This window comes from Artibeus jamaicensis, unplaced genomic scaffold, assembly GCF_021234435.1.
Source record: "Artibeus jamaicensis isolate MK-2021 breed Jamaican fruit bat unplaced genomic scaffold, CSHL_Jam_final contig_793, whole genome shotgun sequence".
Classification (NCBI taxonomy): domain Eukaryota; kingdom Metazoa; phylum Chordata; class Mammalia; order Chiroptera; family Phyllostomidae; genus Artibeus; species Artibeus jamaicensis.
The window spans coordinates 4,486,646-4,501,299 of record NW_026521975.1 but is presented as its reverse complement, the minus strand read 5'-3'; the positions used below and the strand labels follow the sequence as shown (position 1 = coordinate 4,501,299).

The 14,654-nt window shown below is 35.3% G+C and overlaps 1 protein-coding gene across 6 annotated transcripts in view; it reads left to right on the top strand.

Annotated features, from left to right (window-relative positions):
• The window catches only part of PAN3 (poly(A) specific ribonuclease subunit PAN3), a 139,309-nt gene that overhangs the window by 111,516 nt on the left and 13,139 nt on the right, over positions 1-14,654 (top strand). For 4 of the 6 annotated variants that reach the window (XM_037166862.2, XM_037166861.2, XM_037166860.2 and 1 more), the window contains 6 exons: positions 2,074-2,235; positions 2,469-2,585; positions 2,673-2,774; positions 6,603-6,768; positions 7,844-7,934; positions 12,402-12,541. In XM_037166862.2, coding sequence (XP_037022757.2) covers positions 2,074-2,235; positions 2,469-2,585; positions 2,673-2,774; positions 6,603-6,768; positions 7,844-7,934; positions 12,402-12,541 — 778 coding nt within the window. Of the gene's footprint in view, positions 1-2,073; positions 2,236-2,468; positions 2,586-2,672; positions 2,775-6,602; positions 6,769-7,843; positions 7,935-12,401; positions 12,542-13,374; positions 13,445-14,654 lie in introns of all 6 variants that reach the window. The other 2 variants (XM_037166864.2, XM_037166859.2) reach the window with 2 other exon arrangements.

The following is a 14,654-nucleotide window of genomic DNA, read 5'->3' as shown; positions in this document are numbered from 1 at the left end:
CTCCCTTCTCTGTTTCCATGTATAGTGGTTCCAAAGTATGGGTCCTTGACCTTTTCCCCCACCCTCCAGTCTTACCCTGCCCCCAGAGTCCTTTCATCATTACCTGGGAGCTTGTTAGAATAGTAAATTCTTGGGCCCTACTTTTGACCTACTGAATCAAAAACTCTGGACATGGGGCCCAGCATGCTGTTTTCACAAGATTCTGCATGGTGCTGAAATTTAAGAACCAGTGCCATGGTGAATTCCACTTTGTAAATAGCTGTTTTGCTTTGAATATATATATTTGAGATTTTGTTTATTTTTAGAGGGTGGGGAAGGGAGGGAGAGAAGCATATATGTGAGAGAGAAACACCAATCAGCTAAATCTCTAAGCCTCTTGTTAAGAACCCATATTTCATTGATATTGGTTCACTAATATATAGTAGGTACTCAGTACATTTTTACTAATTGGAAATTAATTACTTCCCTTATGAAATAGCTAGAAAACAAAATTTATTATTTGTTTTTGGAAATTCACTGATCATTCAAATAAATCATACATAAGCAAAAGTTATAGCCATGTTCACTTGTCTGTATGCTTCTCTTACTGCCTTTATTTCAGTGGAACATGCTACTCAACCATGGTTTGAAAGTTACATTGAATCGATGTTTTGCACTATGGCTAAAATGCCATGTAGGAATTAAGAGCAGAGGACTCCAAAATCAACCTCTTGAGTTTGTCTCCTTACTCTTTCTCTAGAGGAGTAATCCTTGTTTTCCTTATGTATGAAGTAAGGAGTTCTATCATAAAATTGTTCCTCGAACTAAGAGATTGTAAGTGTGAGATTTGTCAAAGGCATAGAGGGAGCGGTCCTTTTGAACCTGTCTTCTAGAATTAGAATTTTCTTACTAGGGTTTCACCAGATTTTTTAGTAGTCACAGGTTAAAAATTATTTTTGTTATTGTTTGTGAGTTTTTCATAAGATAAATTGCCGTGTTTCCAAATAGTGTTAAACATGTTTATTGTAAAAAGTTTGGCAACTACAGACTAGTGTAATAAGTAGAAGAAAATCCTCCCACTCTGTATATATAATTGTCAAAATTTTGCTGTAAAATTGTTTTACTAGATGATTTTCTAGGCATAGCTGCATGTTCACTCATCTTCTTTTCAACTGAGGTATGGTGAGCATTCCTAAGTCATTCAAGACATTTCGCCATTGGAAACTTTCCAGTTGGAAATATATTGACTGTATTTGAAACATTAAAAACTGTTTCTCTATTTGGATTGTAACACTGACTCATGTTTGTTATAGATAATACAGAGCAGTAAAAAAGGGACAATAAAATACATATATTCAGTAGAGAAACCAACCACTGAGTACATTTTCATGTTCAGCTTTCTAGTCTTTTTAAGAAACAGCACATAGGGATTCGAGATAAACAGTTTTTAATACACAACAGTATTACAAACAAATCCCAATGCATTATATATCCTTAAACATAATTTTTCTTTCTTTGAGGAAGATAGCAGGCTTGGTAGTAAAGTTGTTTAACTTTCTTTTATGTTTTTCTAGGGATTAAAACTATGCTGTTCCACTGAGTGGTTGGAGAGTTTTGATACAGATTGCTATATTTATACATACACACACACACCACCATATTACATATACACACTCAATTTTAATGTTACTTAGTTTGAGTTCTTTTATGCTTTAAAAATAATTCATAGCTTATAACCTCATTGTCTAAATATATTTTGTACAAAGAAATGTTTAAAGAAACAAAATACATCTTTCATTCAATATCAGAATCAGAAATGTTTAATATTTCTAAGTGATTAGACATCGTTTCACATGTTTGCTGTAATTTTGAGTGTATGAAATCTAGTTCTATGGTTGTTTTATAATGCCTGTTTAATATTGATAATGAAACCAGTTGTTTTATATAATTATTACGAATGTTGACACTGTTCTTGAACAGCAAGTCTGTTTTGACACCAGTTATTTGTAGTAGGTTTGATTTCTTCTTTATTATTCTGAGAGATTTATAAATGTCTGCAAGTTAAGTCATCTGTCTTTTTATGAATTACTCTAGCAGTCCCTGCAGAAGTTGATAGCTACCATAGCCTATTCCCTCTAGAACCACTCCCACCCCCCAACCGGATACAGAAATCAAGTAATTTTGGCTACATTACATCTTGCTACAAAGCCGTAAATAGCAAAGATGATCTGCCATATTGTCTTCGGAGGATACATGGTAAGGAAAATAAATTATCCTCTTTTAGAAGCCTATTACTGAGGCTGAGATTTTTCACATATTCCTGAATATATTTGCTTAACATATGAATGTAAAGTATAATAAATAAATTTATTATTTCATTTGACAATTAGTGATTCATAGTAATGTATAACATGTTTTTTTCCTTCACATTTCTGATGGAATAGGGGAGATGCCATTGACAATTTAGTAGAAAAATTTTACTTTTTCAGGTTTTCGTCTTGTTAACACAAAATGCATGGTGTTGGTTGATATGTGGAAAAAAATTCAGCACTCAAATATTGTAACCTTGCGTGAGGTATTTACCACTAAAGCATTTGCAGAGCCTTGTGAGTAATTTGTAATTGTCTTTCTTCTTGTGAGCTTAACTGTTTGAAGCCAGATCACAGTAATGAACGTTTGTATTTTATTTTAAGCTCTTGTGTTTGCATATGATTTCCATGCTGGAGGAGAGACTATGATGAGCAGACACTTCAATGACCCCAGTGCTGATGCCTACTTCACAAAGAGAAAGTGGGGTAAGTAAAAGCAGCAAGCAAGTTGTATGTTGACAAATGTTTTTTTGCTCTGTGGGAGAGTAGTTTGTATTTTAAAATACATGAAATTTTATCCCTGTAGTCATTCTGCTTGGAGACCCTATTGAATTTTGAAAAGAAATGGGGTCAATCTTTAACAAGTTAGGAAATAATGTGTTATGTGTATAGACTGAGATGAAGATGGGTTCTGAAAGACTCATGTAGATACCTGAAATTTTAATAATGGAATTTGATGGGAGTTTTGTTCTCTTGGTTTTTTTTTTTTCTTCTAAAAATCTAATGCTTTCTGAGTAGAGATGATTTGGAAAGATAATCCCCGTAGCTTCACTACACAAAACACGACCATTATGGGTGTCTTGGTGTGTTTCTTTCCAGCTTTGGTGTTTTGTTTTGGTTTATTTGGTTTCCTTTTGTATTGTTATTTTATATGATATTGCATTTTCCATTTATTATAAGTATTTTTCTCAATTTTTACATTTTCTGAGTGTAATTTAATGACTCCCTCAGAGTCCGATGTGACTATATATCATTTACGAAATTATTTCCCTAAACCAGTGGTTTTGTTTAAATGTAGGATTTCATGTTACTTAAGGAACTAGTCTTTAAAATAAATGTTCAGGTAATTTAAATGGGGAATATTATCTTTTTTCTCATTTTTAATAATATTGCGAAGAACCAAAATATTCTGACAGATATTTATTTAAAGGATAAATCATTTCAGAGTAAAAGTAAATCCATTTTGAGATCTGTTAATTTATTAATTTGGGGAGGAAAAGTATGGTTCATTTTCTTTGGTGGGGTCAGGAAAGAAGCATTGCGTTTACCATGAGTTTTAACATTTTAAAGATTTTCTTGAATACATACTGTGAGAAATAAGGAGGGAGAAAGATTTGAGTCACGTGACAGTAATTTTTTGGATTGTAACTTTTTTAAGGACTCTACCTATGGTAAAAATATACTCTGTTTACTTGTAACTTTGCTTTTTGACAGTTACAAAAGGAAAGCTGTGGTTACATGGTTGTTTCACATTAAAAATCTGGTCATATAGTGTGGTCATTTCTTTCCCCTTTGCTGTGTCATCTGTAGACACATAATTTTGTTGAAGGGGATGTGGTGTATGACTTTTTTACAGATGAACATAGTTGTAGTTGTTCAAGTTTATTTTAGTAATGCCACCTGTGAAATGACTGTTGGCTATAATTTATAGCTGGATTTCCCAAGATCAGCCCTGTTGACTTTTGGAGCTGGATAATTGCTTGTGTAGGACCCGTCCTGTGCACTGCAGGGTATTCAGCAGCATTCCTGGCTTCTGCCCAGGAACGGGTAGCACCTTCTACTAGATGCTAGTAGCAGCCCCTACTCCAGTTGTGGTGCCAAAAATATTCCCAGATGTTGACAAATGTCCCTTAAGGTGGGCAGAATTTACTCCTGTTGAGAACCACTGATTTATAGCACTACTTTCCAGCTTTTTAAAAACTTTATTGTTTTTGATGTTGACTGATTATTTGATTTGTTTACATTTTCACAGGAATCAGTCCTTTTTCTAATATTTGAAAGTATCGTTTGCATGGTAGTAACATCCCTAAATGTACCATATATACTTTAATTTACAGCAACTTCTGTTACAAGGCAGTCCTCTGTTTTCCCAATGTGACTATTAAAAAAAGAAAATAAAGGCCAATGGTCGTTTAAACTCATAGAGACATAGGTGGAAGTGTAATGTTTCTTAAACTATTTAACTTATTAGCACAAAAAATTACTTATTTCAGGAAATGCTAATTTATAAAAAAAAAAGGTATACTAGTAATATTGTACCTTATAGGAGTTGTAATAGGAGGTTTAAAGTAAGAAAATGTGGGTAAATTAACTAGACACAATCTGGTACACAGTAAGCATTATTTTTTTAATAAATACTCCTTTTCCTGATTACCACATTTATTATGTAATTTTATTTAAATTCTTTATAGTTGCCTGTAATGTTGTCTTGGCATTTATCAGTAGAGCCACTTTTTGAATCATATCTTTAGTTCTGTCTGAATTCAGGGATAGCAATTTTTGAATTCTGTGTTTGCTTTTTTCCTGAAAAATGTATCCCAAGCCTTAAGAACCTTTCTTTTTTTTATCCCGTTTATCCCCCTCTTCCCTGCATCCCCACTGCCCTCCAGCATCCCTCCCCCCTTAGTTCATGTCCATGGGTTGTACACATAAATTCTTTGGCCAAGGCTTACGTACCTATTTGCTGTTTATTATCTCCACACTTAATCATTTTACTGTGTTTTCAGACCCGATTCACAAAAGGTTTGTTTACAACCATATGAACACTTGAATTTATAAGGTTATATTCCCTGAAACAGAGTAGTTCCCCTTTATCCACGGACGATGCATTCCAGGACTCCCAGTGGATACTGAACCCCGGGAATAGTACTGTTAAAGTTAAATTTATAAGTTAGGTACACTAAGAGATTAACAATAGTAACCAATGATAAAATAGAACATTTATATAAAAATACACTGTAATAAAAGTTATATGAATGTGATCTCTCAAAACATATTATTGTACTTAACCCTTCTTGCGATGATGTGAGATGATAAAATGCCAGTGTGATGAGATGAAGTGAGGTGAATGACATAGGTAAGCGTTGTGACACAGTGTTATGCTACTGTTGACCTTCTTGATATGCATCAGAAGGAAAACCCTCTGCTTCCATAGATCCTGGATCATTGAGGTCAGTGGCTGGATGTTAGGAGCAGATGATGTTGATGGTTGGGGAAATTTAATATTTTCTAACTGTGGTCAATATCTGGTAACTGAAACCGTGGAAGATGAAACTGTGGATACGGGGGGACAACTATATTTATGAAATCTGGATTAAATTTATATGGTTCCTTTTCTACTGATTTTAGGATTAACAGTGACCCTGAAAATAGTATCAGGAAGCATTTTTAAGAATCGATAGATCCCTGGCTGGTGTGCCTCAGTGGATTGAGTGTTGGCCTGTGAACCACAGGGTCACTGGTTCAGTTCCCAGTCAGGGCACATGTCTGGGTTGCAGGCCAGGTCCCCAGTGGGAGGGCGGGCTCGAGGCAACCACACATTGATGTTTCTCCCCCTCTCTTTCTCCTTCCTTTCCCCTCTCTAAAGATAAATAAAATCTTAAAAAATAAAAGAGTCAGTAGAATAAACATGGTTACTTTTCATGGTAGACCAGATTTTATTTTTTGTATTTTATCTTTACAAATAAGTGGCATTCAGTGTTTTACATTCACATTTTTGTGAATTGGACGTCATTGTGTCTAACTGACATGACTGTGATAGAGGAGGCTGAGCAGTACAAGAAGAACAAGAAAACTTTGAGCATAAGTGATGGTAGAGACTTTTATTTCTCAAACCATACAACGAACAGGTCTCACATGCTTGGACAATAACATTTGCTAGGAATATCCATATTTTAAGTAAAATAACATTCCCTACAGTTCATGTTTTTTAATCGGAATTTGCACTTATTTGGTTCATAATTAAATATAAGTTCTTCAAATAATTTTTGTTTAGTGAATTACAGTGGTCACAGAAAAGAGCAGTTCAGTGAGAGCTCTGCTGCTGCTAACAGTATAAAGGTATAACCTCAAAATGGGAAATTCTGGGTTTGTCCCTTAAATTCTTACAGACTAAACTTAAATTTTACTTATGTACATATATATATATTGACAAATTATGCCATGAATATAGATAAATTTTCTGTTAAGTTTGTTTTTAGTGTTTTAGTTGATTACTTAAATTAAGATTTTAAAAAATTATTATTTGCTTTATAGGTCAACATGACGGACCATTGCCCAGACAGCATGCTGGACTATTGCCAGAGTCTCTTATTTGGGCGTATATTGTCCAGCTGAGCTCTGCATTGCGTACCATTCATACGGCAGGTTTGGCATGTCGAGTTATGGATCCAACAAAGATTCTGATAACTGGCAAAACTAGGTGCTGGCATTTTGAGTTTTGGCTTCTTTATTGAACATTTAACCTATGACAGATTTTAAACAAAGCATGATGATTTGTTTTAATTTTACCTCTTCATATATTTCATCCAGAAGAACTGCTGTGACTTTGAGTTCATATGTAAATTTTTTAAAAATGTTGAATCCTTAATAAAATGCCTGGTTATTAATCAAGAATCTTATAAGGGTTTGGAGGTATGTATGGTTAGGATTGTGGGGAGATACAATATACAGTCCTGATGATCAGATTTCACTGTGTATCAGAACTATCCAGGGGGAGCTTATTTAGCCCACTTCGTTGGGCTCCAGCCTTAGAGTTCTTGCTGGATAAATCTGGAGTAGCGCCTGAGAGTTTGCATTTCCAACAAGTTCCTAGGTGTCCTGTTGCTGCCAGCTGGGTCCTGTGCTTTGAGAACTACTGATAGAGTCAAATGCACAGATCCTGACTTCAGCAGAGTTTCATTTGAATTGTACTTTTGAGACTTGTCTTGGGCAGTGTAGCATGAATAGCTCAGGATGTAGTGTTGGGTGACCTGGGTTCATGTACTGGCTCTGTTAGTTATTGACTTTACAACCCTGATCAAGTTACTTAACTTCTGTGTGTTCAGTAACCTTATCAGGCATGTACTATTCTCTCCATTTTCCACATTTATAAGACAACTGTCTCATTAAGAATATTGATAGGACTGAATAAGTTAATATATGTAAAATGCCTCCAATGTTGACTAGTACATGTTCAGCAAGTGTTAGGAAGATAACTAGTTCTCTTTACATAAATGAAGAAGCTTGGTATAGTGGAAAGACCCCTGGGCTGGTGGTCAGAGATATCAGTTACAGTTCTGGCTTTATTAGTTGCTGGCTTTTACAGCCTTAGGTCCGTCACTTCATATTTCTCACCTCCGAAATGGTGATTGGTAGAGGTTATGTGGGGATAGGACAGGAGGTTAGAGGAGATAATATTTTGAGATCCTTCCAGATATTACAGAAAGTGATAAATTTCCATTAGTCTGTAATTTTTTAAATTTTTAATTATTTTTTAAATTCTCTGATCTTTAAAGGTTGCGAGTAAACTGTGTTGGAGTATTTGATGTTTTAACATTTGATAACAGTCAGAATAATAATCCATTGGCATTAATGGCTCAGTACCAGGTAAGTAACGATTAAAAGGAATACTTAATAACTTAAGCCTTGGTCTTTTTTTAAGATAAATTTTGTTTATTTTAAAGTACTTCAGGGTTTTAAGTGTAGATTTTAGTTTATTCTTGGTCTTTGTGCACACTTTGAATGGGTATTTCTTAGTCCCTGTGACGCAGTTAGTGCAGAGCCCCTATAGGTTGGAATATACAGAATTAATGACAGTGTCAGAGACTCTAGCTGTTCAAAGGGAAATATGTTTATGTGATTGGGAAATTTGTCCTTGGCAGAGATTAAAAGAGATTAATTGGTCAGCTGAAGGAATATAATAAATGAGATTTTACTTTTAGAACAGTTGTCCCACTATCAATCTGAAAAATTTAGAAATATTTTCAGAGGAATAATGTTGTATTGCTGGTTTTTTATTTAAGTAATTTTTTTCTTAAAGCCCATCACTCCTTGTATGTTATCAGAATTTGGTTATAGTCTGATTTCATAATAATAGTGTGGCTTTAGGTCTTCCTATGTCCTTAGCTATTTATTTCTTATTTCTTGAATAATCCAAGATGCAGAATAAGAACCCGTATGTACAAAGGAGCGTTAAGTGTAGCTGCTTTTGTCTTGACTGCCCTGTGCAAATGCCGTGGCTATTCAAAGTGTGTTTCAGGTCATCCCATTTGTATTACGGTACATTTTGGGGAGGCTGCGCAGACATTGTTTTAAGGCAATGTTCTCTTTGTGTAAGGCTTTTTTTGTGTGTTTCTGAACATTATTAACACAGAGATTTGATATGAAGCAGAATCTCTTCTTGTTACATGGGAAAAAAAGGAAAAGAACACCTTATCTTCCCATTGTTCTCACTGCAACTTCTTTTGTTTAAATCTTGAAAGAAGATTTTAGTTCACTTTATTGTAAGACAGAATTTCCAAACAAAAAGGAAGGAACAGACTGAGAGTAGAGTCTAAGTAGGGTTTAGTGTTCCAACTCATGTGTAAACCTCTCTCGCCACCGGCAGTGCAGTCGTGGAGACCTAGAGCCACTCAGCACATTCAGTTAGTTGTGTGCAGACTTTTCACATCTCCTTCTGTTCTGCTTGTGCCTACCAATCCTCAGTGGCAGCCAAGCTGTCCGGTTTGGTAGCATCACCTAGTGGCCTCTATATACAAGACTGTGGCTACCTCTCCCCTAGTAGCAGGAGCTTCCTTCTGTCTAAGGACATTTGCTCCTTTTTTAAAATCTAGGGTGGTTGTTTCTTACCTACTTTTCCTTACTAATTTTTGTCTGATATGTATTGACTAATTGACTCTGAAAATTTTTCTTCATAATCATTGTGCTCCTTAAAGTAACTGATTATTGACTGTTAAAAATAGTAGTGATTTTCATATATGTAGGAAAGTAATATTAAATTTTTGAAGAGAAATTAGACATTATTTTGAACTAGTGCCATCAACCTCTGTTGCAAGTATCTGGAAACCCCATGTCTGCATTAAAAAATAGCCCTTACATGTTCTTATTCTTCATTCTGAACAGAGTTCCTTTTTATTTTAATTACTGATATAAAATAAGACTAGTTTGATTTTCTTCTGTGAGTGTTACAACAGTATTACTTAACAGTATTATTTTTCTTTGCAAGTGTACATTATTTCATTTATGTTATGAATTGTCAGATTGACCTTGAAAAACAATTTTTCTTAAGAAAAAGTAATCCCAGAATTCCAAACAGAGAATTTTTAGGTAGGCATTTAGGGCAACTGACTGGGTGAGTTAGCAGTTGCCGTCATTCATAAACTCAGGCCACTTTCAACCTGTTGTCACCTCTCCTTTTTTCCAGTAGTAAGGGGTATATCAGGTTTTCTTTTCTTTGTTTTTTGGTGAGTGGGTATATATGTGTAAAAGATTTTTCATATAGTTTATGGTAAAGTAAAGGAGACGATTAAAGATAGTCCCAAACACAGAATTATCCTGTTTATATCAGGATACATCAGGATTCTGATATTTCCTTTACTACTTAGCAAAGAATTACTTGGTCAAAAAAAATGTCAGTAGCACCAAGAAACTTTGCAAACTACTCCTGACACATTTGATCAGTCACAGCACCTTCTCCACACACTGCACAAATCTTTTTCAGCATTTCAGTTGCCTTTTTTCCCTTCTTGAAATAATAAAGCATAATATGCCAAAAATGTTGTGTATCAACTCCCATCTTCAGTATTAAAATGGCTGGACAAAAATTTTGATAAGTTTTTTTTTAAACTCACACTGATAAGACAGCTGTCCCAATACAGTCTAACAAAATTGTTTCGAAGGAGGTTAGAGACAGGTAAGCGCTACTAGAGTCATCGCACAGAAAAAGTGTAACGGACTTTCTGGCCAACCCAGTATTTAGCTGGGAAATAAGGAAAGGAGAGTTACTGAAGTTCTTATGATGTTAGATGTTCTTAAGCAAGCAGAGCTTGGTTAACCTCTTTTATTTAAAAAAATAGTTCTAATTTAATCTGGATTATGTTACACATATATTTTATTTCTGAAGTGGGTACTCCTACCTTGAGTCGGGTTTAGAAGGGTGGTGGGAAGTACTCGAGGGAGACGCTGCTGTTCTTCAAATCCATCAGTCCTTCAGTGTCCTTGGACTTTTGTTTCTCTGTCTTGTGACAGAGACTAATGGGATATTCTAAGCGGGAGGTTTACTTATAGCATCAATTCAAAGTGGAGCTAACCTGAAAATTCTTCTGTTTTAAGGGTGGGTTAGGTGGTATGTTGGTACTTGCTGCTCACATACTTGATAAATAATAACCCTCAGTTTGCTTTGCTGATGACATTGGATTGCAACACTTAGAGCAATTTCCAGTTGGAATTTACATGCATTGATTTATGATTTCATTAATGTAACTTGGAATGTATACTTGATCTTGAGAGTAACTAAAGGGAGTCCTTGAGTTTGTTTACTGCAATGCCCTCCAGAGAAAGAAACTATGGAAGCAGTGACCTTTCCCATGCCACCTTCCCTTCTGCCTCTGGCTCCTAACTCTGTACCTCTAATGAAGTTTTAAATAGTTTCTCTGACATGAATCCTTGTTATCTATTGCCCTGCTGGATTCACAGCAGCTTGTTTTTGTAATCAGTTTTTCAACTGGTTGTGGGTTCTTATGTTAACCGAGTCAGATTCACAAATGCTAGTTTGCGATAAATTTTTAAATTTGAACTTTTTAATGTTATTTTAGTAATAGACTTTAACTTTCTCTTATACTTTATTACTTGGGTAGAATATCTTAAATATAGCTATATAGTGCTAAAGTTTCATTAGTGATTGCCTTGAAATATTCCCCTGATGTTGCAAATATACCATTATAAACACTCCACAAAACCCGTGGGTTTCAACCCTCACTGCATATCAGAATCTTTTGTGGAAGCTTTGAAAAATAGCAATACCTAGAACTTAACCCAGACTAATAACACCAGAACTGAGATGAGGGGATGGCCATTGGGTGATTTTTTGTTTTTAAGCTCCTCAGATGATTTTAATATATAGCTAGGTTTAAAAACTCCTTACACTAAATCGGTATTCAGTAACTGAACATGTATCCAGTAATTCAGATGAAATCTCCAGTTTTGAAGATTTACAGAAGTTTTCTGTAGCAGTTACTGCAGATGATTTCATTTAACTCTGAGCTGCTCCATTCTCCCAGGTATATGCCAAGCAGGGCCATGTGGGGTCACCATTTTGTTTCCTGGGGTCATAATGTAGTAGTAGGTAATGGAGAGCTTGCCTCAGTTCAACCCGCCGTCTTTTGAAAATCCTTTTAAAAGGCAGGCCTCAGACTGGTAAATCTTTAAAAAAAAAAAAAGGAAAACAGGTGGTTACAGAGCTCAAAGACCTATTATAGTGGGAGTACAACTGTCTGTTTAGAACATTGGCAGATGGGATGTCCTTGGGTTGGCAGCATTTTTGATGTTCTGGAGAACATACTTGAGTCAGGTGTTGGCTGATGGGTTTGGAGTAATGGAATAACTTTTCTCCTAATCTTCAAGTGCCCACTATATTTTAGGCATCATGGAAAATGAAAAAGTGCATATTATAAATTTTAATGGTCATAGTGAAGTAAGTGTATATGGTAAGCAGCCTTAAATTTCATGTAATGGTAAGAGTATTGCAGCTCTATTTAAATATATTTCTTTAACATTTAAGGCATCAGTTCTGCAGTTGCCATGTGAAGTTTATTTAGAGCAATGGTTCTTAAAGTATAGTCCAAGAACTGCCTTCATCAGAATTACCTGGGTGCTTTAAAAATATTTGGCCTGTTCCCAGACCTACTGAGTGACACTCTCTGGAACGAGGTAGATGAGCACCAATATTAGAGACTGTGTGCTGCGCTCTGCAGCTTCTTCATACAAGTGCGTTTTCTGTGCAGTCACTAGTGTCAGTGTATTAAATTTGTACCTATAAAATAAAAATTAAAAGTTGTGTTTATTCTTTTATGTCAGCAAGCAGATCTGATATCATTAGGAAAAGTTGTGTTGGCTTTGGCTTGCAACTCTTTGGCAGGAATTCAGCGAGAGAATTTACAGAAAGCCATGGAGCTGGTGACAATCAACTACTCCTCTGACCTGAAGAATCTGATTTTGTAAGTTTTCATGTATGATTCTGTGTGTATCATGATCACATGAGATAAGACAGCTTTTTTCATAAGGACCTTTTCACAGTGATTGTGTTTATTTTAATTTCCACTATTTAAAATCAGGCAGAACACAATTAAGCAACTTATAATTTATTTTTACTGCCCAGTATATATTTCTTGCAATAAATTTATAAACCATTGTGTTTAAATCAGTTACTGATGTTTTAAACATTTGCTGAAGGGCACCCTCTAAAGCTGCATTAGTATGTACTAGCTAGGTATGACCTCTTAAGTTTAAACTAATTAAAATAAAATAAATTTAAAATTAAGTTCTTTGGTTGTACTAACCACTTTTCAAGAGCTCAGAAGTCACACGTAGCTCCTGGCTGATACCAGACAGTGTAGATGTAGAACATTTTCATCATCTCAGAAAAGTCTGTTAGATGGTGCTGCTCACGACAGTAGTCTGTGTCTTCGTAAAAGCTGTCATAAATAAGCCTCAGGGGCAATTCACGATGTACTCTTTGGTCAGAACACCCATTCCAGGTAGCGTGTATGGAACAGTCACTGTGTTTCCATACCAGTATTGTTAGACTCCAAGGAATCCTTGTGTGCAGGGTTAAATGAATTGGGCTTAAGAGAAACCCACTGTGGACTCCTGTCGCTACAGAAAGACTTCCTCGTGTTTAAGATACCTCTGAGTCTCGGGAATTCCAGAGGGTGGGCAACCCTTATAAATTATTCTAGAGAACAGATGCTAGGAAGTCTCTTGAGATTTATCATCCTGTTGTATTCTAGAAGCGATTAGAGCTTATTGATCCTTTTTACTCTTTCTTTAGTTTCCAGCTGTTCCTTCTGATTTTTCTCGTGGCCCCGGATGATCCTTTTTCTTTTTGGACTAGCCTCGGGGTATGGAATTGAGGGATGGAGGACGGGGCTGCCCACCTGTGCTTTGTTACATTGGCATAAATGTCCTGTATGTGACAGAGCACTTGAAGCCAGTGGTACCTAGTTCCTGTTTATAATCAAATAACATGATTTTTCCTATATGTGAAAATGTTTGTTTCATATATTATCACAACAGTGATTCTTAGCTTTAGTTTGCAACACCTAGGATGTCTCTAATCTCAAGTTATAATCTCCAAAGTTTCCTTGTTAAAAAGAGAGTAAAGGATATATATGTAACAAAGTTGGCCATACATTAATAATTACTGAAATTGGGTGATGGGTACATGGAGATTCAGTATATAATTTTCTCATATAAATGATTGAAATTTTCCTTAATAAAAAGTGAATAAACAAAAAAGTCATACTTTAATACAATACTAATCAATAACTAAAAATTATAGGACAGTAAACCATGTGTCAGGCACTTTTGAACTGATTGATATGAATTAATTCACTTAATTCTCCCAGTAACCCTATAAATTAAGTACCATTCTTAGCTCCATGTTAAAGATAGCAAAACTGAGGCATAGAATGGTAACTTGCCAAAGTCACATAGCTTGTAAAACTTTAAGTATGAGTAATTAGATGTAAATATGTCAGTAATTACAGATGAATAGCTAAGATGTAGATTTATCCACATGACTATAACTATTTATTTATTCAATGAAAGACTGTGTGCTATATGCCAGATGCTGAAGATGCTTTGAACAGATGCACAAAATTCCCATCTCCTGGAGCTTCCACCCTAATGGGGAGGAGTTAATGAACATGTGAACAAGTAAGATGTTTGCAGATAATGATAAGTCCTGTGGAGAAAGTAAGACCAATGTAAGCAGAAAGGGAAAGAATGGGAGGCTGCTGTAATAAGAATGGTTAGGAAATAGCTCACCTATCAGAATGAGCAAAAATATGTGATTAATAATAATTGTTGTACTCTAGAAGGTAGCTCTTTGAAACATGTAATTGTTTCCTGCCTTAATTGTAACAAAAGAAGAAATTTAATTGTTCTCTTCTGATGTGTGTTAGTGCATGAAGATTTCTCAGAAATAAGTATACTGTGACGGCTGGTAAATGAAGCCGCAAAGCTGAGGACACCTTCCTAAAAAGCTGCAGCTTGTTGGATTTATCAAAATTGAAGACCCAGTTTTAGTTTCAAAAATTGTTTTTGAGG